This window comes from Cladophialophora immunda, assembly GCF_000835495.1.
Source record: "Cladophialophora immunda strain CBS 83496 unplaced genomic scaffold supercont1.3, whole genome shotgun sequence".
Classification (NCBI taxonomy): Eukaryota; Fungi; Ascomycota; class Eurotiomycetes; order Chaetothyriales; family Herpotrichiellaceae; genus Cladophialophora; species Cladophialophora immunda.
In genome coordinates, this window is record NW_015622543.1 from 2,749,377 (window position 1) to 2,775,848 (window position 26,472).

The window sequence follows — 26,472 nt, forward strand, 5'->3', positions numbered from 1 at the left end:
AACTATGGCGACCGCAACATCCCTGTCCGACCATCTGCTTCACCGAAAACTGCGGACTGCGGAGTTTGGCAACCAGGTCCCCCGTCAAGAAATCACACAAAAAATTGACTGCGCGATATACTGAGGTTACGACGACTATGACTGCCAGCTATCAGCATGAGCGCCTCGTTACTCTTGCAGCTAGTCCTCACCGGCACTCAAACTCACTACGAAAGCCCAGGGTTGATCGATGAGAAGAGATTGGAGCACCTGTTGATCGCTGGTAAACAAATTCTCTACAAGTCGCATCAAGAGAGCGATGTCCGATCTGCGCTGGGGTTCAACCCTCGAATATGGGAGGGCCTGACAACAGTCCTGAAATACGCCCTCCCGGCCCTGGAACAACAGTCCTTCACCTACAAGCACCCTCCGCATCTAGGCTTTGGCGGCAGCAGCTCCGAACTCATTGCAGCTCATTACCTCAGCCTTGTCAAGGACATCGAACGCTTGAATGATCTCTGTACCATCGCGCGCAATCTCCTTGCTACCACCAAAAAGGCCCAGAATCTCGCGGCCGAGAAAGGATTCGACCAACAGATCCTGAGGCTCATCGATGTCTGTGTTAAGGTCACAGCTCGGGGTTTCGACGGTGAGGCGAACCCTCGGAATGAGGAGAGATGGCAAAAGGTGGTGAATCTGTACAAGAGGCTGTTGATCACCTGTCTGCAGTTCTTGCACAATTTTATCATGCACAATGAGCAGCGAAAATTGGTTCTGTGGCTGGATCTGTTCGGTCAGTCCCAGGCAAATGAGTTTGACGACCAAAGCAGTCAACCAGACCAGCAGACGGTCGAAGATGAAGGCAAAGACCACGCTGCCAAGCAAGACAGGATTAGGTCAACCGTCGAGAAACTACCGCGAAGAGTGGGTCGACTTGCGATGGAAGGAGATGACCCGGGGTACAATATTGACGATGTCCATGCTCTGTTTGACCTGATGAGCACCAACAAGGAGCCGGACGAGCAGACTCAAAAGGCGGCCAAGGTGCTTATGGACAAGATCAGATCTGACATGGAAACCCTGTCCGGTATGAACGCGAATCAACTGGATGATAGCCCGGATGTGCTGTTGAAAGTAGGAGCGGAACTGCGTGCTTGGTTACAGACCAAGGAAGACGTTGCTGCCACCGAGACCCATTCTTCGCAAGTCAAGCAGGTTGCCGAGAAGATCATGGCTCTGACCCAGGTCAATGGCTACAAACCTAGTGGCAAAGCACGAGATTCGCACTGGAGCGATCTACCCGAGCCCGGTTCGTATGGCGACCTGAATGAGTCCGCCCAGGATTTGACAGCAGAAGATCTCAGCATGCCCCGAACCGCCCAGTCTGCGGCTGCCACGTTGAAAGAGGCAAAGGACGAACTCATGGCTCGGTTGCATCCGCGGCCTCCTCCCATGACCGATTACGACGGACCGGAATATGACGACGATGTCGATCCGGAGGAATATGAACTCGAGGATGACGAAGACGATCTCATCAGCGTTGGAGACAGTATGGAAGACGACGATTACCGTGGTTCAGGGGATCAAGAACGCGGCCTCCTTACCGATGTTCCCCTCGTCCTTGGGCCGACGGAAATCGAAGCATTACCTATGATCATCCAGGCAGGCATTGTGGACAATTTCGGCTCGAAGAACGGTACTACTGCTCATCAGCAGGGTCTTAAAAATATGCAAGCGGTTCGCTGTCACATCTTGCTTGCTCAAGAAGCAGGACGTAACGTACTGCGGGAGTTGTTGATATTCATCGCTGCGTGGGATTTGCCGGATGATGAATTCTACTTCAAAATGATGGTGCAGATCATGGAAGCCATCCTGAAGAACGGGTTGATGCCCCACGCGTATGCGGACTTTGGGCAACCCAAAGACATCATCTCCCCGGCGCAAGCTGTTGTCATCAAGATTCTAACACACATCTTCCGCGCGAAATATAGTCCTCCTTCAGCGGCGCAGCAGCAACAGAATGCGACGGGCGAACAACCACCTGCAGCACCGCAGCAGAAACCTCGCCCAAGTCCCTCCCCGCTCAGCCGTGTGGATGTCCTCACCGTCCGTTATATTTTCATTGTCTTCCGAGGCAACATCATCCCTGAAACCTGCGCCCTTATCTACCTCCAAGGCCAAATTCGCGCTGGCCTCGCACTTGCAGAGGACTTCCCCCTGAACTTGTGGGACATGGAACGTGTGTACGAAGGCGTGTACCAGTTTCTGGAATTCTTTGCAGTACTCACGGAGAACAATGACTGGAAGAAGTTGTTGGTACAGTGGGAGATTGTGTATGATTTGGTGACATTGATAAAGGAGCTGGATCAAAGTATTGCGAAAGTCGGATTAACGCAATCGATGCCTCCTCCAGCGACAGGTGCGAATGGGAATGGGAATGTAAAGGTGACGAATGGAAGTGAACCACCAAGCACAGCCGGGGTCGAACTTCCGGAGCAAGCATCAACACTTCCTGCGCACGTTGCCGTCGAAAGACCGTACGATACTGGCGTCACGGAGGAAGCATCTGCGCAACCGAATGGCACACCAGCAATCGCTGAATCGCTCCCACAACCGCCGAATGACCTACCTTCACCGTCACCCCCTGCGCAAGCCCCTCCCGCAGCCACAACTGTGACCGAGGAACCGGCAGATTTCGAATGGCGTAACCTCAAGAAACTGATCGTGCTGGTGCTGTCGAGTTTGGTGTGGAAGTCGCCGACAGTGCAAAATCAGATCCGGGAGTATGGGGGAGTTGAGACGATCCTGAGTTGTACAACCTACGACGGTACGTGATGAGGCCCGTTCTCCGCTCTGCAAATATATGTCCTTGTTCCGAGGAATCTGCGCGTTATCGTCCTGCCTCCGCCCTTGCCGCTACCTGTTTCCCAATTCTATTTTTCACTGACAGTTTCCGGAACATGTAGCATGCAACCCCTACATTAAAGAACACGCCGTGATGTGTCTCAAGTTCCTCCTGGAGAACAATCCCGAAAACCAAGCGCTTGTTTCTTCCCTCGAGGCCAGAGAGATTGTCCCTCCGCCCGGTGAAAAGGACGCAGAGATTGTCCGGGAGACGACCGAGCGGCTGGGGCTGGAGGTGCGTCTGGGAAGTGACGGGAGGGCGAGGGTTGTCCGACGGGATGGCGCTCCAGGACACATGGCGAGAAGAGGAGTGGCTGCGGACAGAGGCCCGGGTACCAGGAGTGGGAGGATCGAGGAAGTGGGAGACGACTATGACGAGATCGAGGCGTTGGGCTTGCCGGTCAATGGAGACGATGCTGCCGGCAGGGATAAAGGGAAAGGCAAAGAGCGCGCGGTGGATCTGGATGTTGGCGGCGGTGGAGGCGATGCTGATGATCAAGAGATTGAATTCATGTGAATGACCACCACTTGCGGCCGACATAGAGGATAAGATGAGAGTAGATAGCTGCTAGAGTAAACGGGATTAACTGTACATTGACCGAGGTATGGTGATAATTCTATGAAGCTACATTTAACCTGGTCGTAGCACTCGGTAGACCAGATCGAGCTGCTCTTCATACCACAAAACACTTCAGTCACCCTCCCTCCCCATGATAACTCCGTTCAGAGCTCCTCAGCTTGAGCGATATGTTCCTGTTCTCGCAAAAGATGTTACCTTGTCGCGCGACTGTTCACGAGCCCCATTTAATCAGGCCCAGAGTGGCCAGGCAAGACCGGACGGCCCGGGCGTCCGGCTCCCTTGACAGCCCGAACAGGTCCAGAAGAGAAGAGAACAACGCCCATTGATTAGCATCCAGGCAGCATTTTCCTTTTCCCTCCATCATCGTCGTGGTCGTCGTCGACCCCGAGGCCCCAGCCGTGCGAGCACGTCTATCGGAGCATCCACAAGCAGACGGGGCATTTGGTCCCGCGCGGGCCCACGCCCTCGCAACCCAATGTCTGGCATTGGACCGAGTCGTCGGAAGGCCTGGTATATGGTCTCATTTGGGGAGGAACAGGCCGTGGAAAGAAAAGACTGGAGACTGCAAAGGCTGGATGGGGTTGAAAAGGGGGAATTATCCTCGAAAGAAGGGGGGAAAAAAAAGGGGGATCTGGGTGATAACACTCCCGTAGGTTTTGTGTGCAACGGTGCGCTGGGAACTGAGCGAACGGTCGACGGTCTGTTAAAGGTAGTGGTATTTATCTCTTTTGAAAAGGAAGATAGACGAGAGATATAGAGGATGAAGGAACGGGTCTGGTGGGAAGAAGAGAAGCAACAGGCATTTGGTACCTCCGAGAGAAAAACGCACTCGTGTGCAGCGCTCTGGTGCGCGTTTGAAGTGAGTGTTTTCTGGCTCCTAGATCAGTGAGGTATTCTTAGAGTGATAAGTGCGGTTTGATATCTGTTTCCATGGTCTACCAACCGTCACCGGTGACAACTTCGAGGGGCTGGGAGGTCGGAGGGTCGACCGTGAGGCTGCGAAATCTCAACGGCGTACTGTGTAGAGAAAGACATGAGTTGGTGTCGCCCGTCGCTAGCGAGGCCAAATCAATCCTCTGCCTGTGCCTTGTGTGCCACCCCAGGGCGGGATATTAGGGAGGGTAGCAATGTTTGACACCGAACCGGTGGTATTGACAAGGCTGAGTCGTCGTCCCAGGGGCTCTCGGATGAACGGTCCTGACAGTTAGTGGTCAAACATCAACTTGTTGAGTGACAGTAATGATGTTTTAGTGACTTGAGATAAGAGCAGTCGAGCCGTGCAAAGAAACTCGAAGGTGCATCGTGGTTGATGTTTATTGCACCCCGTGAAAGGTTTCAGGATTGGCCAGGGACAAGGTGGCCCGGCTGAGCACGCGACTGGGAGGTTTCCAGCACTCAGGAGGATAGACTTTCTTAAGGCGATTGGATCGCGGGGTGCTTTGTTGAGACTAATAGTGGGCAGATCTGTTCAAGAGGTCGAATCCTAGGATGCCATTAAATGCACGAAGGAGTAAGGGTGCCTCAAGGCGCAATGGTGGAGGTGGTGTGCTGTGGGCATCTCTCCACCAGCTCAGCCTCGTATGATGCAAGTAGCAGTGAGGTGGTGCCGTTAGCGCCGTGTGGCCGACACATTTTTACCAATCATAGCCATACTCTGGCGAGCACCGCCACGGCTAGCTGCATTAGCGCAGAGCCTAAAGCTGTAGGCCACACCTCACCCCGCGCATTGTTTCTGAGTCAAAAGCCGCTCATCCCCTCGAGCCTTGTCGCCTGGACTTCTCGCTCTTCCTCTTCCTCCCTAACAATCTTTGTGTCTTTCTTGCTTGACTCTTCAACACATTGTTCTAGCTGATCTCGTTCCACACCCCAGAAATCCTATCACGCATTCTCGTCCGTGAAACCAACGCATTCTCGTGCTCAGATCCTACGGGCTTCAGCCCCAACCCCTGGCAATTCTGACTTTTAGCTCCCACTAAGCAACCCCAATGCCACCTTCGTCCGACGGTCGCCTCTCAATCCAAATGGAAGCACTTGGCCGTACAGCAAAGATCCCCGTCGCCAGGGAGTGGCGGAAGATGGCTCTTCAAGATGGGGTGGGGGATCATAAGCTGCTGAGAGCCTTGGATATGGCAAGGATCTCCGCTGCGGCCGAGGAGATCTTCACAACTCGCATTCTGCGTATTCCACTTTGCATTTCACCTGCCATACTGCGTATGATCAAAGCTCGAAGCAAGCGAACACAGGATCACTAACCGCTCCTTCAGCAAATCGGACAGAATCCCGAGAATCTGGCAACAGCTTATTTTCTGCTGAACTCTTTGGTCCGAGCTACCAAGAGACGAACCCCCAACGTCACCGCCTCAGCGGGTCAGTTGATGCAAGACAGCGGTCAGTACTGTGGATTGCTCGCGGGCATATTCCACTGACAACCACAACAGTGACTTTGAATCTCCAACACCCGATAAACACCCATTGGTTGCATTCACTTGGGGTAGGTACATCGCATGTCTAGCCCAAGAACAGGCGGGGGGAACGCTTGGATTGAACTTCGCAATGGCCAAAGATCCGAAACATTCCTGCGAATGCTGGGATAGAGATCCTTCGAAACCCAAACATCTCCTGTCCAACAAGACCTTGTATTCAAGGGTCGATTGTCCGAGTCTTCGCAGAAGCGCTCTCCCTCATCGAAAAGACAGAGAGAAACGCAATCTGAGAATGAGGTTTCTCCGATTGCACTTCATGGTGCGCCATCGAGCACGCAGTCGCAACGCGGAACCATGGCATCCCAGAATCCCTTCTACATGAACCCTCCTCAACCCCAAGGTCACACTCACACCGAAACTTGGGAACCACCTTACAGTTTCTGTCTCCAAGGAGCGACGTGTCAGCCCTTGGAGAGCACCTTAACTCCACACCACTATCAAGCCCAGCAAGCACATTATTTACAGCGGGCCCTTGAGGCCCAAAGCCCGACTACGCATACCACACAATCAACACCTTCTCTGTCCTTCGATTCGTCACCCGATCAATATTCCGACATGGAGGGCTCGGGGTTGGATTACGACATCCTGAACAATCTCAGCTACCTGGATAACTTTGAGTATGGCAGCCTCCTCGATGGCCTCGGATGCGACAGCTTCAGCGACCCCATCCTGTTCACGTCGGACGAAAGTTTTATCCAGCCACCCTTCACGGATGCCGCTCTATTCCCACCTCTTGACCCGTCACCGCCGGCCAGCCTTGCACCTTTACCCATACATAAACATCGCTGCCAGTTCGAGGGCTGTGCAGAATCATTCGCACGCCCATGTGAACTTAGACGGCATGAGTATAAGCACACGAAGCCATTTAAATGTCCGCAATGCAGCCGCCCTTTCGCCGAGAAGCGACGCTGCATTCAACACGTCCAGGCGGTGCATGGCCTCGCGACGGACGAGGACAAGGTCAAGTGTCATTTGTGTCGGTACAGCGCCGTCCGGCCGGACGCGGTGAAGAGGCATCTGAGGCTGAAGCATGGGGTCGGCGAGAAGTCGGAGGGTTCGCCCTGTACCTCAGGATCGGAGGATCAATCTGATGGAGAGACAGGACCGGGAAAGAGGAGGAAGGTGAACGAGCTCTGAACGAAGGCGGCGTGAGATGGCAGAGCAGGCGTTCTTGGATCTCGTCTTTGATTTGAAAAAGCGCGATATGGTTTCAGGGCTGCGACTTGCGACGGGCTTTGTGTATTTTAGACACGAGTAACCAGCATCTTGAATTTTAACTGCTTTATACCCTCTACGCATCCAAACTGAAGAGTCTTAGAGACGGCCACTGAATTGAGACACCCCAGCACGAGACTGGTTGTGAGGAGCTATGCAGGAGGCACTCATCTTTCTTTCACTTGCATCTTTGGGAGGAAGAGGCGGCGTCGTCCCTGGTATATTCGAGATTTCACAGATGAGTGAAGTGCCATGCTTTTACTATATAAGTCATGTGTGGCCGAGGACTCCTGCCTAGGCAAGAACCTATATGCCGGGATACAATGCAGTCAATCCAGGCAGGGCATCAGGTATCGATATGTGCTATCCCTTTCAGAGGCGGTGGTTTAGAAGCTAGCAAACCCCCTCACGTAGCTCTCTGTGTCCGTGCCTAGGCGAACCATAGCCCTTAAAGGCGTATCGAAATATGTGGATATCGGTGAAATCAAGTAGGCAAGAAAGCGCCAAACATTCTGTTGTGTGTCCCCCCATCTCTGTTTTGACCGCGGTGGTTGTGGTGGCCGCGGACCAAACACTCGAGCCTCGACAAGGCATCACCATGGAAGGTGGGTGTCGTCGTACCGCCACAAGCGCACCTCGTCGTCGACCGTGGCCCGGTCGATGATCTTCATCATGCCGCGAATGCTCTCTTCGGGCTCGATGGTGCCGAGCCCAATCCGGGCGGCGAGCGGCGCGACGGTCTCGGTGGCGACGACGCCCGGGTGCATGGGGAAGGCGACGATGCCGTTCTTCTTCTCCTCGTACGCGAGGTGGCGGATGAACATGTTCAGCGCGGCCTTGGAGATGGCGTACGCCGACGACTGGCCCGGCAGGTCCTCGACCATGGCCAGCGAGCCGTACTGGGTGCTGATGGCGACGAACTTGGGCGTGCCGCCCTGCCGGGCGGCCTCGAGCATCAGCGGGCGCAGGGCCTTGAAGACGGCGATGTTGTTGAGCAGGTTGACGTCCAGGAAGTCCTGGTACATGGACATGGGGGCGTCGGCGATGCTGGTCTCGTGCCCGATGATGCCCGCGTTGGCCACCACCACGTCCACCTTGCCCGCCACCTTCTTGACCACCTCGGCCGCCGCGAGCGCCTCGTCCACCGCCTCGGGCTGCTTGGTGATCTGCACGATGTGCACGTTGCCCTTGTCCGTCAGGGCCTGCAGCTTCGTCGCCCGGCTCGGGTCGCGCGACGTCGCGAAGACGATGGCCCCCGGCCGCTCCCTCAGCTGGCGCACGAACTCATAGCCGATCCCCTACATCTCGCCCCAAAAATACCACATCAGCGAACATGCCAGGGTTGCAGCACAGCTCGCCCCAACGGGGGATGGGTTTTTTTGACTTGCCTGTGTTGTCCCCGTGACGAAATACACCGTCTGATTCGACATTTTGACTCGAGCTTGGGTGAGCGGTAGTCCAATCTCTCTCCCTCTTTGTTGTCCGCGTGAGGGTGCGTGGTGGGAGAAACGGAAAAGGATGATGAAATGGCTGACTCTGCCTACCTGATCAACAGAGACCTTCTTCACCCCGATCCCAGGTCGAAGATCCTCTCACGAACCCATTCGAACCAAGATATATCTTCCCTCCACACCCCCGACCCCTGCTAGAACCTCCATACCCCGCTTTCTCGCTCGCAGGGATCGACTCTCAATCCCCCCCCGCATATCACCGAGGTGGTGGGTGGAGGCCGTTTGCCCAGCGATGGCACATCCCCGCCCCTTTGGGGTCCGAGGTGTTTTTAATTACATCTGCCTGAAATAAAAGGGTGCTAAGGGGCTGACTGCAAGGGCTCTCAGAATGGGGCCCTTGGGGGGGAGATAATACCCTACTACTGCCTATCATACCCGGTCCGTCGAGGGGGGCCAATATCTAGCTGTTCTTAGGCGGACAATGATGCAGACGACCAAACGCTGGACAGTTCCACTCTTTAGGCTGCCGACAGGGCCTCCGCTGGCTTCAGAGAATCAGGGTCCAAAAAATGTGGAGGTGCACAAGAGCGCCAGAGGTATGAGGCTGTAACAAGCTGTACTACCGCCCTGACACACGGGCAACGCCTCGAAAGTATTGATTGGACTGGCGAAGGATCGAATCCCCGTATCGACTCGCAAACCCGATCTTTGTCTACACACGAGCCGAGAGGACAAGAAGAAAAAAATCACAGAAGATATAGGGGAGAACAGCGTCAGATTTGAACTATCTTCTCCAGATCCTGCGAAACTGAGGATCGCCATTGTATGCCAGAAACGCCAGCCTTTGCCAGACAGCAGAAAACACCAAGTTTGAACGTCACAGGAGACGTTGGAACTAGTAGCCAGAAAAACGAAAATGCCCAGATTACAATTTTCCCCCTGAAAGATGCGTCATACCAATTCTTTTTTCATGATTCCATCACAGTAGGTTCTCCCAGTTGAGGACATGTGCTTGCACTTAGTTGACCTCAATCAGACCAGGGCCGAATTTGGTAGCCTTGGCGACATCAGCGACGGTGGCGAATGGGCCAGATCCCTCGACAACGGCAGCAATGGTCAATCCGAACATCTCGTTCTCAGTGAAGGGGAAGTTGGCAGAGAAGGTGACGGTGTTGCCGTTGACCGAGGCTTGGGTGATGGGCTCAACAACAGGGACGTTCTGCTGGTTGATGTACACCAAGCTCAGTCCCTGGTAGTTGCTGGCATACTGGGAGTAGGAGCCAGTGGCACTGAAGGAGAATTGGATTTGCTGGTCCTGGGGTTGGATGTTCTGGGTCAAGACGTTCAGGGCACCGAAGATGGGGAGGTCAATGGTGTTGATGTTGGGGCACGAGCCGGGAACAACAAAGTCTTGGTTCAGGGCAGAGAAGGCGAACTCGCGGGTAGAGGCAGTCAGGAAAGGAGCGCCGCTGGGGATGAGACCAAGCAAGCTGCGGTAGAAGCCGTTCTGCTCACCCTCTTGACCAATGACAGCAGCGACACCGCGGATGAGGCCATTGTCGCCGTTCTGGCCGAAATGGGTTTGGACGTCACCGAGGGTACCCAAGACAACATCAGTGAAGGTCTTGGCCAAGTTGATGGCGCTCTTGAAGTCAGACACGGGGACGTTGTATTTGCAGGGTTGGATGGGACCGGCGTTGAAGTGGGCGAGGGCGCCGTTGGCGTTCAGCTCATGCAGCTCCTCTTGGGCTTGGACGGCAGTGATGGCGTCAATGATGGTCTGTCGCTGGGCTTGGTCCTGGAACTGGTAGCCTGGGACGTTGTGGGTCACGTTGAAGAGGAGCTCGGTGAAGAAGGCCACCTCGAACAGCTCGTTGAAGGCAATGAGTCTCAGCGATGTGAGATCATCAGCGGCCGGAGGAGTTGGCGGCGGGGGGCCGTTGGGCAGGAGACCGTGGGCTTGTGCCTCAATGGCCGAGAGCTGAGGCGACGGGTTCTGGATGTTGGGGAAGCCGTTGGACAGCGGGAAGCTGAACGGGTTGCTGCTGCCGTCGTTGGAGCCAGAGGCAGTCGACGCCGGAGGGGCACCGGTGGAGTAAGAGCCACTGCCCCAGGTCGCTGATGGGGTATAGTAGCCATTGGCAGGGCCACTGTACGAGGCAGAAGGCTGGCCACCCTGGTAGTTTTCGAGATGCTTCGTGCGGTCGCCAAATCGGAGATCGCGCTTCTCCATGTCAACAGGGACCGCTGCAACGAGCGAGGCAATGGCCAAGGAGCCGAGGACTGGTGCAAGCTTGGAATACATTATGAATAATGATGTGATGGTGTGCTAGTGAGCGTGCGTTCAACGAAAGGAAAGGTAAAAGATTATGGTCAAAGTTGCTAGTGTTGGAATGAGCGAGAGAATGTGTTGAAAAAGAAGGAAGCTGAGCTGTTAATGTAGTGAAGTAAAGAATGAAGTGTTTGTTGTATGAGTGAGACCTAACTTCAAGCGAGAACCACAGCTGAATATATAGACGACGTGCGTAAGAAAGGATGCGGGTAGCAGTATATCGTGTGGCAAGCTAGCATTCGCCATTCTGGGGGGGCCAAGTCAAGCAACCGTCAAGGCAAAGCTTGAGCTAGGAGCTAAGTCTGGAGATTGCGCTGTTGCTGACCCGGGCGGCGATGCGGTGATTTGGTGCTTGGTTGCTCGACTTCGCTTCTTCCCCAGCCGTTGGTGCTCACCGCCCACATGGTCTCCATTTGGAATCGTGCTGTTACACGCAGCCAGGTTATACCACAAGGAGCAGGGCGAGAAGGAAAGGAGGATTGATCTTGTCGCCAGGCAATTTTCCTTTTCCCACGTCATACGGGAGTTCCAGCACATCCTCAATCTTGTTGCGGACAGCGAAACCGTGTGGAAATGGCAAGGACCTACCTGTCCTGTCAGCGGGGGGCGTTCGCAGCTAGCTCACAGACATGCACTACGGTGCGATCCAGGGACTCAGCAATGCTGAAGGCCAAATCCGGAGGATGCGCCATGGGGACGTGTAACCGACTCGGGAGATTTTGCTGCATGGTGCGGACGGTCAGCGCTTGCACAGATCGGGCTATGGCGGTGATTGCAATAGACGAGATAAGTTTAGTGCTGATGAACCTAGATCTGAAGGCCATGGGTGGTGAAGATGACAAAGGGTTGCGCTCAAAATAGGGAGCTGCCAGCGAAAGACGCTGCGGCTGCGCTGCTCGGCTGAGCAACAAACAGGCGAGGTGGGATTCGGCCAATCACAGCTGGGGCCAAGAGTCTCCACGCCAAAAAGGCTTGACCTGTGCAAGCTCAGAAGCTTGGCCATTTGCCGCTCTGCTATTGGACGGCCAGCCAGAGAGGACCCCACATACCCTATTTATAACACCTATTATTAACCACTGCGCCCGGCCTCGTTATTACCTCACCCGATTCCGCCAGTATTCGGGTTGCGACCCTGAGTCCAGCCTCATGCTGTGGCTATACGAGCAAAGTTACTCGTACCCTGTCCCACTCTCTTGTGCTAGGAATACGCTTATCCGAGTATCAACTCTACCCGTCTACCCAAAGGATCCGGTGTACTAGTCCCCAGGAATGAAATTGGGATCATCGTCATCCTGCCTGGTCATTTGTCCTCCCAAAAGAGTAAGAGCATCCGTCCCATTGCAGCTACAGAGCCTTCGTCTAGCTGACGGTGTGCTATCCCCGCAGGAAACTAGAAAACCACGCAAGAAAAGCTTAATCATGCTTCAGCTGGAGTACCGGCTAAGTCACATCAAGGCCTTCCATTGCATTGGGGACGCATGCCCGACAACGCAGCCATCACAGCTATTCGACCCTCGTGACGGGCTTTCCAATCTTGTGGTCGTACAGACAAAGGGTGAACGAGCTCGGCACTCGTTCGCAAGACCACCTAGACCAGGTACAGCACCATTTACCAATATTGCCATCGGGCTTACTCGTGCCTGCGTGATCAGCACCTATTGCTGATTGCTTGCGTCGAGACCCTCTCCACAGTCCCCGTTCGTGCCTCACGGCTGCAGTACCTTGTATACAGCCAGGAACCGGTCATTCGGACCACGTGTCACATCTGGATGCTCCAAGTGTTAACCAAAGGCCATAACAATCCTACAAGTGATCTACGGTCACTCCCCGTCCCAGCCGACTTTTGACTTTACTCCTTTTCGCTTTTTCTTCGTCACGGGGATTGTCGGTGACCCGAGGCCATCATGATCTCGACATGGCTCCCCTTCAAACTTGGGAAGAGCAATCTCCATGCGGAGGGCCTTGGGTGATCGCCCCCCAGGATCTATTCCCCGGAGCCCGACGCCTTGCATGAACCACGTCCCTGCCATAGAGATCCATGAAATTAATGTCTCGGAGCATCAGCGTGGACAATGGAAAATTTTGCAAAATCTTCTAGACGCCATCGGGAAAAGAAACTTGCCAATCCTTCCTGTTCCACCGCTCGTTCTCACGAAAACATGTCCGAGCGAAAGATCTTCACTCACTATTTCCACGGCCAGGTGAGGACATCGGTCACTGACTACCGCTCAGGAAGGAGAATACGAACTGAGGCTACAATGGCGCCGCTCAACTGCAATCTTGCTGCCAATTCGGTCGTCGGAGGAACGGTGCTATACTCCGATGCTTGCACCGACAAGGGACTGGAGACAGCAACAGAAGGAGCATACATTCCCACAAGTCCTGTCCGTCCATTGATCCTGGCTAAACCTCCCGTTCGTATTCGATTCCCACGGAGAAAAGCAGATGATCAGCTGGACAAACAGAGGCTTTCTCCTCCTGTGAAGGCTCGGAGACCACGAAGAGAAACAGTGGTTTAGAAACTGAGCGCTGGTGAAGTCGATGTCCTTCGGGGCTCTTCTTCGCCTGCGAGTTGCTTCTTTGGCAAACCGCGGCAGGAGGGCGAATACCGCCTGTGAAAAGAAAGAGCATTGGTAACCAAAATGTAGAGGTGAGTTGCATAAGGCCGATTCGTATCTCCATCCGCAGGACTCTGCCTGCCATCATTTACGAGCAAAGATCTAGTCGGTCGCGCTCAAGCATATCCTTCGATTCCGGGTGAATTACCTGCCCATGGCTCTTGAGCAGGCTCATCGCGTGGTGATCCAGATACTAGGGAGTTGTGATATCCAGGAGAGGCTGCAGTCCTGGAACATGCCACCGCAACCACCTTCGCGACCGGGAAGTTAACAAGACGTTGCTCCCGTTGAGCTCTGTGTCAAGTTCTTATTCCAGTCTCCGGAAAAAGATGGAAGAGTCGGTGTTACTGTTTCTCGAGACTCCTCAATGCCGCAGGATCTGCGCTGTATAAGTATGCACCGTTTGACAATCAGCGAATTCGTGATTGTCCTATGGTACAGTATGCAACTCATCAACACCATCTGTCCAATATCATGTATGCCCAAAGCAGCGTGTTTCTATGCCTTCTTGTCGAGTCGCCTGGTGCTGGACTGAGGGCTGTAGAGAACGCTCAGCAATCTCTCTGTCTCACGCGCTCGTTGCCGAGGCTATTGGCCCTCTCTGAAAGATGCGCTCACACATATCTCATATACCATATGTAAGCAATTGGAGAGGACGTCTCCAACCATCAGCCGCTATAGGCCAATATCAGAACGGAGTATCCCCCGACCCCGCATTGAGCAATATTTGGCCTGGATGGCATCATTCTTGCCGTTTTGTTTTATCTTGCAGCTTGGGAATGCTTGATTGAAGGGGCTCCCTGGGACATTTTCGCACCTCGACATAGGCAACAAAGAGGCAGGCAGGCTCGTCATCAAAATGGCAACCGAGACAATCACACGCCCAGCATTTCTGTCTTTACCGAAATGGAACCAGGTTCCCGAAACCACACATGAATGTATGCTCCTCACAAAGTTCCTTCAGACTTGGCTTGGACCTCGTGTCGAATGGTTCACTGACGAAGGTTTCATTATAGTGGACTGGGCCGACTTGGTAACCCTAGACCTTAGCAAGTTTGATCAACCTGGGGGCAAACAAGAGTTGGCAACCCAGCTTTTCGATGCCGTGAATAGAATAGGTGAGTCGCATGTTACCCCGAGCAGCGAGAAACGATCAACGACGTGGAAGGAAAGCTCGTCAGAGAAGAAGCAAGAACCTGAAGTGGCTCACCGTCGCCGACCAAAAATGGCTGGACAGGTTTCTTCTACATCATCAACTTTGGCCTTACGCAGGAAGAGGTCGACCGCCAATTCAGCCTGTGCAAGCAGGTCTTCAACCTGCCTACGGAGGAGAAGCTCAAGTACCGCGCCGACCTCGAGAACGGCGGGTACAACGGGTACAAGCCGCTCGGGATCCGCGAGATCAAGAACGGCGTCAAGGACAACACGGAAATTTACAACATCCCCAAGTTCACCCCCGACTACGAGCGGGCGCACCCGGCCATCGTCCAGGAACACTGGGACGAGATCCAGTACTTTGCCAAGCACATCCACTTCCAGATTGTGCGGAAGCTGCTCGTGCTCTTCGCGCTGGTGCTGGAGTTGCCCGAGGACTACTTTTTGAAGATCCATCGCTACGAGGAGAAGAAGAGCGACTGCCATTTCCGATACATGAAATACCAGTGCGTTTTTCCTACCCCCTTCCACGTTGTCGTGAAAATGGTGGCATCATAACTGACCGAGGGGTTTTTGCTTTTCTTCTTGAACAGCCGCCGGTCGCCGGAGGTCAACCAACAGTTGGATAACGTGTGGGTAAAAGGACATACCGACTTTGGAAGCTTAACCCTCCTTTTCAGGTAAGTCCAGGGCGTCTGGAGCAAAGACCGATTCCTCCCCAGAGTAGAGAGATGGACAGCAGGGTCTATTTCCCGCAAACCCAACCCACTAACACTGGTGTGCAACCACAAAGACAACCCGTGGCGGCCCTGCAGGTGCGCACGCCCGAGGGCGAGTGGAAATACGTGAAGCCGTACCCGGAGAGCATCACGGTCAACATCGCCGACGTGCTGCAGTTCCTGACCAACGGGTTCCTGAAGTCCAGCATCCACCGCGTCGTGGCGCCGCCGCCGGACCAGGCCGACGTCGACCGCCACGGCGTCCTGTACTTTGTGCGGCCCGAGGACGACACCGAGCTGGTTCCCATCCAGGGCAGCCCCGTGCTCGAGAGGCTCGGGTACGACAAGGCCCTGGACCCGGCCACCGTGGGCTTGACCGCCGGGGAGTGGGTGAAGGCCCGGGTCGCGAAGAACGTCAGTCGTGTGGGTAGGGAGGAGGAGAGCATCATCAAGGGTGTCAAGGCGAGGTACTATGACTGAGGAAGAAAGAGAGCTGTGGGTGGACTGAGGACATGGTATTCTGCGGAGATGTCGAGTGTTGCAGCTGAAAGAGGAGCTGGAGATCAACACCACCGCTAGAAGAGTCACTTCCACGATTTACACCTCAAGTTTCGGGGAGACTGATAGTCACCAAGCAGAAAGTACCTTACTCGTCGCAAATCAACAACGAGATCTCAAAGCTCTCTCTGTGCGCCTTCTGTGTGCCGTGCTGTGTTGTAAGTGAACAGAAACATGCTCCAACAACCGTAGAACTGCGCCTCTGGACGCAAAGCCAATGAGGGCATACGCTGAGTTCCGTGGCATTGACCCTCCTCGCTTTACCTTTTGAGTGGAGGATTTTCGCTTGTTGAACACTCGTGCACGTTTCCCGGTAAGACGATAGAACGGACGTGAGACGATCCGACGAAAGGATGTTGACTCGGAAAGGTATTTTTCGCAATCCGGGACACAATCACCCAAGAAAATGCTTTCCAAGACGGGGGGAGTCGACAACTTTTCGCCACGACTTTGGGGGGGGGGGGGGGGGATCGATCTCGGATAGACATATTTCCCTACTTTCGCTGATTGAGGAGCCGCCGTCGCCCGCGCGAGTGGAGGACCAGATCTGACATGGATGTCCCGGCTCCGCTCTGCGCAAAACGGTCATCTTTTAGTTCTCGTATGGAACCGAAACCGATGTGTAGGGCTTGCGCGGGCGAATCGGGTGCTGCGTGGAAAAAAAAAATTGCGGGAAAGATGTCTCTGTAATCGAAAAGCAGACTTTCTGCGCTGTCTCGATGCAAGGCGGTGTCGCTCGCGTGTCTCTCTCGAGGCAGACCGGTCTGCCTGAAGAATCGAGTGAGACGCGGAAAATGCGAGGTTTGTTGGAAGAGGGCGGCTCATCCGCGTCAATCCAACTCCGTTCTTCTCATCCAGAGCGATCATGGGTCCGAAATCCTAACGAAAAAGGCTGCTGGCGTTAGGCACATAGAAGGGATTTCCCTTCTCAGCTGGAGTCGTATTGGGTCCGGTTCCGGCTCCGGCAATATGGGCATCTTTCCGGTGAGGAAGTCCGCTATAGCCGCCAGACAGGAATCGACGACACTGCGACACGGATTACTCGTGATATAGACCAGCCCGAGACATGCTGGTCTTGCGTGGGCCGTTCAAGACACAGCTTTGACGGATCCTGCGGCGGGCTAAACGGTGTCGATGGCATCCTGAGCGTCCAGCTCGGCCAAGCTCCAGACAAGAAGGGCATATCGTATCAATCTCTTTCTGGAAATGGGGCCCTTCCGGATGCGACACTGCAGAAGGCTTGCTGGCTGCTGATAGATGCCCGTGGTCGTCTGCTTGGGCCCGGTCAAGAGCACTCTCCTCGGTTATTTCATCGGTACTTCTAGGTGGACCTGGTAGTGAGTACCTGAAGCCAACGGCAGCGGAGTGAATGAGATGTCGGCGAAACCTGTCAGGTTGGATAGCGCCTGAGAGAGTGAGTCTTTCTGCAGCCAGACCAGTCCGCTTGTCTCTCTGTGCACAGAACCGCAAGCGGGCTTGCGGGAAAGGCCTAGCAAAGAGATTGATCGCGGCATTTGCCATAGAGTCCCATCTGGATCTGAATAGTTGTTTAGGTGAACCAGAGATTTTCCCATGGAGACGCTTTCGCTTCTCTTGTCGGATTGTCGCTCTCGGAAGACGTCAAATGATGGTCACGCCGTGGGAAAGACGTCAGTCGACCTTCTTTTCTGGCGTGGGAGACCTTGTCGGTCTGGAGATCGCGTCGAGGTTTGTGCTTTCAGCTGGGCTTGGTGTCATATTGTATATGGACAATGGCGTAAATGACGTTTTTGGTGCCCACCGTCTCCTAGATCAAAACATCGATGAACCTCAGAAATGGCGGCGTCCGGGTGCCGAGACGCTTCTCTCTATCGAAGCGAAAGGGCGTATCACCAAGCCCAAAGATCGAACAGGGTATGTATCCGTGGAACTGTCGGTTCTCATTGCGTAAAACAAACGTCATGTGGGAAAAAGGACCAGAGACAATTGGCAAAACTCTGAAACTCTGAAAAACCCATTGTTCCGAGGGCACATGGGCGGAGGTCAATGTGTTCCTTGCCCCTCCCCTGGGCAGGGTTCCAAAACGCTATACGAACCACATTCTCCCTGTAAGTTGCTCTGGCGAAGCTGGATATTTGAATTGACTGAGCTGCTCCATCGACGTGTCGAAGGGGCCCGAGTGCGAAGAGGAGGAAAAGACAAAGTCAAGAAAGTATCAAGAGTGACAGATACATCGCAGTATATCTCACAAACTCTGTCCGCTGCCTCTCTATTGTCATTCCTTTCCTTTACATTTCGCGCTCCCTCTCTCTATACAATCACGCCATCATGTCGCGCCAGGCTCAGAACCCCGATATCACGCTCTTCTTCCTCGGGGCCTCGCGCGCCATCCGCATCGCCTGGCTCCTGGAGGAGCTCAACCTGCCGTACCAACTGGTGTCGTCGCCTCGGGCATCCAACGGGCTCGCGCCGGAGGAATTCAAGGCCCAGATCCCCACGAGGATGGGGAAGAGCCCCGTGGTCACGGACGGGGATTTGGTGGTCCAGGAGAGCGCGGCGATTGCGGAGTGAGTTTGGACAACGATTCCCTGCTATTTCCTCCCTCCTTAGCTGCCGCTCTCTTACTCCGTCAAGGTCGGGTGGCCAAGAGTCAGGCGTGGCTGCGTCTCGTGGTCATTGTGGTGCCTGGCAAATGACTTTCCATCAGCGGCGAGGGCGCAGGGAGAGGATATGAAGACTGAAGGGATGCGATGTCAAGCCCACAAGACCACTGACTGACTGAGGAATTGGGGGCCCAGATACCTCTGCGAAACATACGATCCTCAGGGCCGCCTCCTCCCCAAGGAGCGCCGCGCCCGGGCAAAAGTGAGGGAATGGATGGCTGCCGCCGAGGGGACATTCATGATCCACGCTCTCGCGGTACGTGTTGTTGCGCTCATCATTCTGCCCCCCTCCGTCACCTCTTCTTCATCAGCAGCATCAGCACCAGTCAAGTCTTGTCACATATCCCCGTTCCCTCCCCCCTCCGCGTCAACTTCTCCCTTTCATACCAGATGCGATCGATCATTGACAACAATCCCCAAACTAGATCCTCTACGCACGCTGGCGCCTCCCGAAGCCTGCGTCTAAATACCTCCCGGAGATGGAAAAGGGACTGGCCCCCAACGTGCACAACGCCCTGAACTGGCTCGAATCCGAGCTGGCAGATGGGAGACGATACCTGGTGAGCCGCGAAGGCGAGGGCGAGGGCGAAGCTGCAGCAAGCGGAGGCGATGACGAGTGCGCCGGAGAACGCGACGGCAAAGGCAGGCGCGGCGTGGCCCACGACGGCGTCTCAGCAGCGGACATCTTGATGGGCTTCAGCATCGACTTCATCTTCGCGAGGAGCCTGGGCACTGAAGGCGCGGATTGGCCAAATGTGCGGAGGTGGTTGCACGGCATCAAGCAACGAGAGGCATATACCAGGGCGGTCAAGAAGACGGGGTATTCTCTCTAGGGACGATTATGAGGACGAGGCTGAGCATTATGATGAGGGTGTGCTTCCATAACGATATTGGAGAGCACCGATGCCAGCTTTCCAAGTCAATGTCATTGCAACGAACGAGGGTATCATAATCAACTCTGGTAGGATTGCACTTGCTCGCCCAAAGTCCATCGTATCGGATGCATCGCTCGCTGGGGTGCTCATCAAAACCACAACTTAAAACTGTCTCTGCTTGCAATGCCAATACTGTCCAAAATTCATCATCATCACAATACCTGCAGGTCGGCAGGAGTCGGGACATATTCCAAGAACCCGTCGATCCAGCATAGACCAAATCATGCTCAAAAAGTCTCGTTGACGTCGTACCCTTCCTGTACGTTATTCAGGCCCGTTCCCGCTATATTCCCGTTCAAACCCATGCTTTGTCGCTTGGGCAATTTCGAAGTCCCACCAATGCTGGCCCGTTTGGTCGGACTTGGGATTCCAGAGCCCACATCACTGCTGCGTCCCCGAGCAAAGGTCGCTCTTCTGGGGACTGGAGTGATTCCAGAATCGTTCTCATACTGGTTGAGACTGTTTTCGCTCTCTTCGTCCATAGTGCCATCATAGCCGCTTCCATAATTACTCAGGCTGCTCTTAGGCCGGACTCGGTCTGTGGATGCGTTTGGTGTGAAATTGCCCCCTACGCCGCTACCCAGTGGCGCCCGAGGGAAGCCAGAGACACTAGCTCGGCTTCCTGGACGGCTGTGTGATGGTGCAAAAGACGATCGTGCCGATGTGATCCCGCTTGTTCGTGAAGCTGGGCGAAGTGGCGGGGCGGCCATTTCACCCCTAGTTGGGGAAGGTGGTTGCTGGTTTAGCGACGGTCGACTAGTCTTGGGTCTGGGTATCGAAAAATCGGTTCTGGTAGGGGATGGGGGTTGCTGATTCAATGATGATCGACTTGCTTTCGTTCTTGGTACAGACGGCGTCTCTTGCACCTTCTCCATCAAAGAGTCGTTACCGCTAATTGTACTGCCCCCTGTCCTTTTCCGACTGCGGACAGTGACAGATGCAGGGATGTGATTGCCCAGTGCTGAACCACTTCGTGGTGAAGATCGGGGTGGAGTGCGTACAGGAGCTGGAAGTTTTGACCGGGCAGTCTGAACCCTTTCTTCCAATGTCGCAATTTTGCCGCGGAGATTTCTGAGATGGATGATGGACGCCGACTGGGGCAGCCCTGACGGCCGTTGCGGAGCGTTTCCAGGCCTCGACAGGCTCTGGCGGAATGATGATGAAGGTGCCGTTCGTGCCAACGCTGGGATCGAAGGACCGCGAGCGTGACCGACCGGCCTCGCCGCGGTAGATCCTGAAGTGGATGGGCGAGATGTCGGGCCATTGGCAGTTAGAGACTGTCGCGTTCTTGGGATTCCTGGCGTGACAAAAGGTTTGGAAACTTGACTTGACTTCTCCGAGATTGGAGGGGATGGAGGAGTTGGTGTGTCTGACAGGCCTGACGAAGAGCCGGCCTTTGTTGGAGGTGTGTCGAAGGTCGGTGACGATGCATTCGTTGTAGTGGGAGACAGGTCTGAACGAGGAGAGGCGGATACGGCAATGGGTTGCAATGACAGGTGCTTTTCTCGCCGGGCAAGTTGATCCACAGCCTTCTGCAGCTTCTCTTTGGTGATGTCGGTCTCGATCTTAAGGTCAGAGAGTTCGTCGCGCAGTCTTTGCGCTTCAATCCGCAGGGCTTCTCTCTCCTGCTCTCCCGAACGCAGCTCTTCCTCCAACATTACGCTCCGTTCGATAGTCTGATTGTATTTCTGTTCCATGTCTTCAAGAGAAGACTCAGTGTTCCGTTGTTTGCGCTCGTAGTCGTCATTGGCGACTTCGGTGTCGCGAAGGCGCAGATTTAGTTCTCGGTTTGTCTCCCGGAGTTCCCTGATCTCCTTTTGCAGCGTATTTTGGACGTTGGACGCTTCGGTCTTGGATTGCTTGTATTTGGTCTTCCATTCCTCGACCTCATATTGGAGATTGGCCGCTCTTTCTTTCAGTTGGCGCTCGCGTTTCTCTGATGCGTCGATGTCCCGCTCAAGTTCCGCTTCTAGGTCTTTACTAGAGGCTTGAAAATCTGCGAGTTCGGCCTCGAGCAGTTCGTATTGTGCTTTGTAGTATTTCAGTGACTCTTCAAGTGAGGAGCTGGGTCCAGGGGGTGAAGAAGGGACGGTGTCTGAATGCGCCATCTTGGTATTGTTGGTGGTTCGGTCGTCTTGACGTGGTCGCTTGACGTCGTTGATTTAGTGGTACAGTCGTGACTGGGGGCTGGGCGATTCCGCTGTCGTGGTGAGTCGTCTGAGGTTTGGTGGTGGCCTGTTTCTGATTTCCGATTGATGCGACGCGGGTTCGAAGGCGGTGAGGTCGGGGTCGGTCGGGTTGTTGTCGAGTAATCTGGTGGTCGTGGATATCCAAGAGGCGATGTTGTTGCTGCTGCTGTTATGGTTAGTATCCGCAGGGTGAGCCTGCGCCTGGGTGACGGTCCCAGCGAGAAGGCAGAGAAAGCGCCCTTTGTTGTATCAAAAGTTGGTAGAAGGGGCAGGCAAATAAACGCAGGCACGTCTAACGACAAACAACGGGTCGCCATGCGCTAGGCGTCACTAGCCGGGGGGTTGGGGGGAACAGTGGACGCTGACTGCCAGTGACTGCGCTGACGGCACCAACGGGGCCCTGCACAGGCAACGCCCGGCTGCCAAGCAAAGCCTATCTGCCTCCTCGTGCGCATAATTCTCCGATTGATTTCCAAGGTGTGTCTTCCGTGCATTCTACGTGTTCTATCTGCTCGTAACGAGTGCTGTAGGTATAAAGGACCTGCAGTAGTAGAATCTCACAAAATGACATGGCTATCATCGCCCCCAGCTGTTCCCCGCTCTATTCGCCCTGGGCTCACCCTCTGCTTCTAGGTCGACATTCGTTTATGGCTGGCATTGACTTGTCCACCTGGACCGGGGTGCTTGGTTGGCGGGCGAGCAGGTCCCTGGCATTTGGGTCTGTGAAGCGGAGTCGCCGGTCGAGTTGCTGTTCAGAAATTGGTCACGAGGCGAAAGATTATCTCGAAGATATCACACTTCGTGCAGACTAGGACGGAGTCCCTGGGAGTGCCCTGTGGATTGGGTCAGGGCGAGGCTGTAGAACACGTGACTATCCAAACAAGTCTTGGCATTAAAAATCCCAACGCCCAATAATGTCTCAAGATTGTGCTTCTCTTTTTTCGGCACTGGACTCTATCCTCAGTGTTATTGTTACATCTCAGTGCTTCGTGGAACTGCTAGACTCGTCATATTGATAACTCCCATATTCACTCGCTACCTCCTCGCATTCAATGGTTCAAGAGGTCTCTCGCTGGGACCAGGTCCCGGCAGACCCTTACCACTACCCGCATGATCATTCTCTGTCTCCCGAAACAACCGCCTTGGTCATCATCGACATGCAGCGGGACTGTAGGATGACTGCCCAGTAGGCTGCTAGAAGTGCCGCGCTGACCTTTCTTCACTGCAGTCTGCGAAGTGGGCGGATATTTCGACTGCCAAGGCTACGACGTAGCAGACGCCCGTGCCATCATCCCGGCCATTCACGCCCTTCTCTCTACCGCGCGAAAAGGCTCGTTTCCGGTCTTCTTCACTCGAGAAGGTTCGCATCTAGGTAATTGAGACGGTGGCATGCTCTGCTGAAACTCCTGCAGGTCACAGGCCAGACCTCTCTACCTTATCAAGTCGAGAACGATTCCGGTCTCGCAACAACCCTCGACATCTGGGAATCGGCGACAAAGGACCCTTGGGCAGATTCTTGATTCGGGGAGAAATTGGTCACGATGTGGTACCCGAGTTGACCCCGTTACCCGAGGAGATCATCATCGATAAACCTGGGAGGGGTGCATTTGCTCATACGGATTTTGAGCATATCCTGCGGCTTCGTGGCATCAGGAACTTGGTCCTGACAGGCGTAACGACAGATGTCTGCGTTTCCACTACCATGCGGGAGGCGAATGACCGCGGTTTTGACTGTGTCGTACTAGAAGACGCCACAGCTGCAGCCACACCAAAGCTGCATCAATTTGCATTGGATTCTGTCAAAATGGAAGGGGGAATCTTCGGTGCTGTGACACAGTCGGGCAAAATCATCGAAGCAATGAAAACTTGGGCCTGATCTTAAAGCCCGCCACGTGAAAGCCACCGTCCATTTGGCATTCCTCTTGGAGCATTCATCGAGATCACATCCTCCTGAACGTATTGCCTGATGCGCTTCTCCGATCTTGACCTCTCGATGTCCTGGTAATCCCACCATTAGCGCTGTCTGCGCGTTTTGATTTCTTTGTCGGATCGAAAGAGATGACCTTGTCACCCACGGCATCACCAAAACCGGTTCTTCGTTTTGCTCGTTCGACAGGCCGAAAGCTGTCCGCCCGAGAACCGAATGAGCGATCATGGGGCATTCTGGCAGCGTTTTTCGACGTAGAAGACGTGACTCGCATTTGCATTTGATCGCCCTTCCTTTTCTGTTTCTTGTTTGGGCGGCGTTTGTAATCAGCCGTTGATATTCGGTCTTTCGTTTTGTATCTGGAGGGACCGTCATCCTCATCTGTCTGATCCTCGTCACTTGACCCAGGAACTTCATCAATTGCTTCCTCTTCGACAGCGGTCAGCCCTTTTTCTTGGTCGTGATTCAACGCAGTCACCTTGGTGCTAGCGTTGAGCTGCTGGAATTCTCTGGAGGTTTCATCCACGGCGAAATCTTCATCTTGGAAGAGTTTGGCAAAACGTGAATCTGCGAGAAGGCCTTTTTCTTCATCCTGAGCAGAGAGGACTTGGTTGGCCTCCGCAGCAGCTGTCTCATCACCTCCCTGTGCCAGCACCCTCTGAGCGCGTCGCCTTTCATTCTTTTCTTCGCGTTCAAGAATTCTTTCCACCATTTTTCGATTGACTTTGACACTGATCTTCTTCTTGCCGCGGATTCTGCTTTCGCGCTCTTTATCGATCTTCGCTTGGACCCGCTTCGCCCGCTCCTCTTCCCAGCTGGTCGGGTTTGCAATCAGCCTTGCCTCTTCATATAACCCCTGAGCCACAAAGAAACCGTGCATATAAGGTCGGAGAAGATTCGTCTTGCCCACGAGGTGGTCTAGGTTGAGCATGCGCAATTGAGGCGGTGTGAGGAATTTGTAGTTGTCGTACACCTCGCCTATCTTTGATTTCGAGAAGGCGTACGGGTCATTTGGATCTTCTGCCATCTCCTCGACAACATTGTCCAGGAATGAACACCACTTTGGAGCCGGCCCAAGTTGGGGGATAAAGAAGGCATGTTGTTGTCGACCTTCATTGGCCGTTAGAAACATCCCGCTATCTTTGCACCACGCAACACAGTTGATGTCCACCGTTGGCTCTACTGAAGTCCATGGTGTCCCGTCACGCTCATCCCAGAGTTTCAATATCCGTCGGTCTGCTGAGGCGATCTTGGGCTCCCCAATAGAATCTCGAGTCCTGATGCCTTGCGTCAAGAACTGCACGTACTGTATTGGATAACCGTAGCCTTGGTCCTTCTTTAAAGTTGGTAGTGAGGATCTCAAGTCGTAAAGGTAAATGAGACCAGAAGAAGTTCCGACAGCCATGTTGATGCCGGATCGATGGTAGTCAAGGGCCGTCACCTCTGGCCGTCCTTCAAAGTCCGCAGGCACACCAAGGGTAGCCACTCGAGCTCTTGATCGTGTGTCCCAATATTCGACCGTGCCCAGGGATGTGCCGAATGCTAACAGGTTATGACTGCCTTCTGCCACAGCGGCGACATTAACACTGCCAGCCCCAATACCTCCTTGTAATGCACCACCGCCCATGGAGTTCAGGTCGTCGCCTCCGACATCTACCTCGAATTCATTCATGAATCTTCCCAGCTCAAGATTGAATCTGAACACCTCTCCCATACCATTCGTGTTGACGCCGACGGCGGGTACCAGCAGTTCGGTGCTGTTCCGGTCATACGCGAGGTCGCGACCATACCGCGGTATTCGTAGTGAATCATGGCAGCCGCCTGGCGTATGGAACTCCAGGGAGCGGTCCTCTTGCAGATGGACAGACTTCGAATAGTCGGTCGAGAGGAAGATGAATGTCTTGTTCAAGGTATTGGTGTGTCTTGCCCATGAAAGCGCGAGATTGGGCAGGTAATGTGTATGGATTTGTGGTTTGTATGTCCCGGTGCTCATGACCCATTCGCCATCTTCGCTAACCCGCACACATTGACTAGCTTCTTCGAACTCGAAGTCTTGTAACAGTTCGACGCGGTTGGCATATTCGGGGTCTTTCTTGCGTTTTTGCTGCTGCGAAAGCCAGTCCGGGAGACTGCGAGCAGTCGACGAACCAGACACAGTATAGACTGGAACCGTACTGTTGGTGAGTCTCATGCTGAGCCTGGGGGAGAAACGACGCGGTCAACTATGTCAGTTTAAAGACATCTGGAAGGTAGGTAGGTCCGCCCTGCTTCTTGTTAATTCTTCTGCCGCTGAACCGCAAGACTGGGAGCCACTTCATACCTGGTGGCACTTCAACTTTTTTTTTGTCGGCCGACTGAAATCTCCAAGATGCGGGTCAGGCGAAATCCACGCCAAGGAATCCACGCCCAACCCACCCCGCTCCAGGACTAGGGCGATGCCGCCCTATGCTCACCTTGGCACCTCGTACTCTGTTCCGATAGAGATGCACGAAAGCAGTGTCTTGAGATCGTGACCACTAGACCATCGAGGAACAACCTGTTTGATTGATGAAGGATAAGCAAGAAAAGCCTGCGGAGTCACGTCCCCAGAACGTCAGTATCTTCCAATCAAAGGCTTACCCACAAATTTAAGTATTTGCCTATCAGCTGAATCAACTTCGGAGAGCGATTCACTCTAGATTATCAATTGTCGAGTCTCGGATCAATTGAAGGAAATTGTTGATTGCATGCTGCCTTTTCCCTCACTCGTATCCCCATGGCCAGCCACAGCCAGCCACATGCCTAC

General features: G+C 54.1%; 9 protein-coding genes across 9 annotated transcripts; 5 read left to right on the forward strand and 4 right to left on the reverse strand.

Moving 5' to 3' along the window:
• The first annotated feature begins 63 nt into the window (after positions 1–63).
• Positions 64–3,522, forward strand: PV07_05398 (uncharacterized protein). The gene is made up of 2 exons (XM_016392289.1): positions 64–2,806; positions 2,946–3,522. The coding sequence occupies exons 1-2, from the start codon at positions 157–159 to the stop codon at positions 3,398–3,400; spliced, it is 3,105 nt and encodes a 1,034-aa protein (XP_016249808.1). The 5' UTR covers positions 64–156; the 3' UTR covers positions 3,401–3,522.
• A 1,705-nt stretch (positions 3,523–5,227) lies between these two features.
• PV07_05399 (uncharacterized protein) lies at positions 5,228–7,348 on the forward strand. The gene is made up of 3 exons (XM_016392290.1): positions 5,228–5,674; positions 5,728–5,851; positions 5,902–7,348. The coding sequence occupies exon 3, from the start codon at positions 6,241–6,243 to the stop codon at positions 7,081–7,083; it is 843 nt and encodes a 280-aa protein (XP_016249809.1). The 5' UTR covers positions 5,228–5,674; positions 5,728–5,851; positions 5,902–6,240; the 3' UTR covers positions 7,084–7,348.
• Positions 7,349–7,647: 299 nt separating this feature from the next.
• Positions 7,648–8,591, reverse strand: PV07_05400 (uncharacterized protein; the record flags this gene model as incomplete). Its single annotated transcript, XM_016392291.1, has 2 exons — positions 7,648–8,459; positions 8,526–8,591. 2 exons carry the CDS (start codon positions 8,589–8,591, stop codon positions 7,755–7,757), a joined length of 771 nt encoding a protein of 256 aa, XP_016249810.1. The 3' UTR covers positions 7,648–7,754.
• Positions 8,592–9,368: 777 nt separating this feature from the next.
• Positions 9,369–11,116, reverse strand: PV07_05401 (uncharacterized protein). Its single transcript, XM_016392292.1, has one exon. The coding sequence runs from the start codon at positions 10,915–10,917 to the stop codon at positions 9,631–9,633; it is 1,287 nt and encodes a 428-aa protein (XP_016249811.1). The 5' UTR covers positions 10,918–11,116; the 3' UTR covers positions 9,369–9,630.
• Positions 11,117–14,337: 3,221 nt separating this feature from the next.
• Positions 14,338–16,119, forward strand: PV07_05402 (uncharacterized protein). Its single transcript, XM_016392293.1, has 5 exons — positions 14,338–14,500; positions 14,579–14,680; positions 14,800–15,223; positions 15,311–15,397; positions 15,511–16,119. The coding sequence occupies exons 1-5, from the start codon at positions 14,422–14,424 to the stop codon at positions 15,914–15,916; spliced, it is 1,098 nt and encodes a 365-aa protein (XP_016249812.1). The 5' UTR covers positions 14,338–14,421; the 3' UTR covers positions 15,917–16,119.
• Positions 16,120–18,301: 2,182 nt separating this feature from the next.
• Positions 18,302–19,469, forward strand: PV07_05403 (uncharacterized protein; the record flags this gene model as incomplete). Its single annotated transcript, XM_016392294.1, has 3 exons — positions 18,302–18,540; positions 18,772–18,892; positions 19,062–19,469. The coding sequence occupies 3 exons, from the start codon at positions 18,302–18,304 to the stop codon at positions 19,467–19,469; spliced, it is 768 nt and encodes a 255-aa protein (XP_016249813.1).
• On the reverse strand, positions 19,448–22,008 carry PV07_05404 (uncharacterized protein). The gene has a single exon (XM_016392295.1). The coding sequence runs from the start codon at positions 21,677–21,679 to the stop codon at positions 19,799–19,801; it is 1,881 nt and encodes a 626-aa protein (XP_016249814.1). The 5' UTR covers positions 21,680–22,008; the 3' UTR covers positions 19,448–19,798.
• A 620-nt stretch (positions 22,009–22,628) lies between these two features.
• PV07_05405 (uncharacterized protein) lies at positions 22,629–26,010 on the reverse strand. Its single transcript, XM_016392296.1, has one exon. It carries the CDS (start codon positions 25,876–25,878, stop codon positions 23,701–23,703), a length of 2,178 nt encoding a protein of 725 aa, XP_016249815.1. The 5' UTR covers positions 25,879–26,010; the 3' UTR covers positions 22,629–23,700.
• On the forward strand, positions 22,715–23,685 carry PV07_05406 (uncharacterized protein). Its single transcript, XM_016392297.1, has 3 exons — positions 22,715–22,930; positions 22,989–23,120; positions 23,173–23,685. Exons 1-3 carry the CDS (start codon positions 22,813–22,815, stop codon positions 23,634–23,636), a joined length of 714 nt encoding a protein of 237 aa, XP_016249816.1. The 5' UTR covers positions 22,715–22,812; the 3' UTR covers positions 23,637–23,685.
• Positions 26,011–26,472: the final 462 nt, after the last annotated feature.

What these genes read in the sequence shown, in the direction of transcription:
- PV07_05399 (XM_016392290.1), top strand. Translation starts at nt 6,241, where the DNA reads ATGGCATCCCAGAATCCCTTCTACATGAACCCTCCTCAACCCCAAGGT.
- PV07_05406 (XM_016392297.1), top strand. Translation starts at nt 22,813, where the DNA reads ATGGTTCAAGAGGTCTCTCGCTGGGACCAGGTCCCGGCAGACCCTTAC. An exon ending in CATCGACATGCAGCGGGACT is followed by an intron (nt 22,931 to 22,988) that starts GTAGGATGACTG and finishes TCTTCACTGCAG; the next exon opens with TCTGCGAAGTGGGCGGATAT. An exon ending in GGTCTTCTTCACTCGAGAAG is followed by an intron (nt 23,121 to 23,172) that starts GTTCGCATCTAG and finishes AAACTCCTGCAG; the next exon opens with GTCACAGGCCAGACCTCTCT.
- PV07_05405 (XM_016392296.1), bottom strand. Translation starts at nt 25,878, where the DNA reads ATGAGACTCACCAACAGTACGGTTCCAGTCTATACTGTGTCTGGTTCG.
- PV07_05404 (XM_016392295.1), bottom strand. Translation starts at nt 21,679, where the DNA reads ATGGCGCATTCAGACACCGTCCCTTCTTCACCCCCTGGACCCAGCTCC.
- PV07_05402 (XM_016392293.1), top strand. Translation starts at nt 14,422, where the DNA reads ATGGCAACCGAGACAATCACACGCCCAGCATTTCTGTCTTTACCGAAA. An exon ending in TCCCGAAACCACACATGAAT is followed by an intron (nt 14,501 to 14,578) that starts GTATGCTCCTCA and finishes GTTTCATTATAG; the next exon opens with TGGACTGGGCCGACTTGGTA. An exon ending in TTCCGATACATGAAATACCA is followed by an intron (nt 15,224 to 15,310) that starts GTGCGTTTTTCC and finishes CTTCTTGAACAG; the next exon opens with CCGCCGGTCGCCGGAGGTCA.
- PV07_05398 (XM_016392289.1), top strand. Translation starts at nt 157, where the DNA reads ATGAGCGCCTCGTTACTCTTGCAGCTAGTCCTCACCGGCACTCAAACT. An exon ending in GAGTTGTACAACCTACGACG is followed by an intron (nt 2,807 to 2,945) that starts GTACGTGATGAG and finishes CGGAACATGTAG; the next exon opens with CATGCAACCCCTACATTAAA.
- PV07_05401 (XM_016392292.1), bottom strand. Translation starts at nt 10,917, where the DNA reads ATGTATTCCAAGCTTGCACCAGTCCTCGGCTCCTTGGCCATTGCCTCG.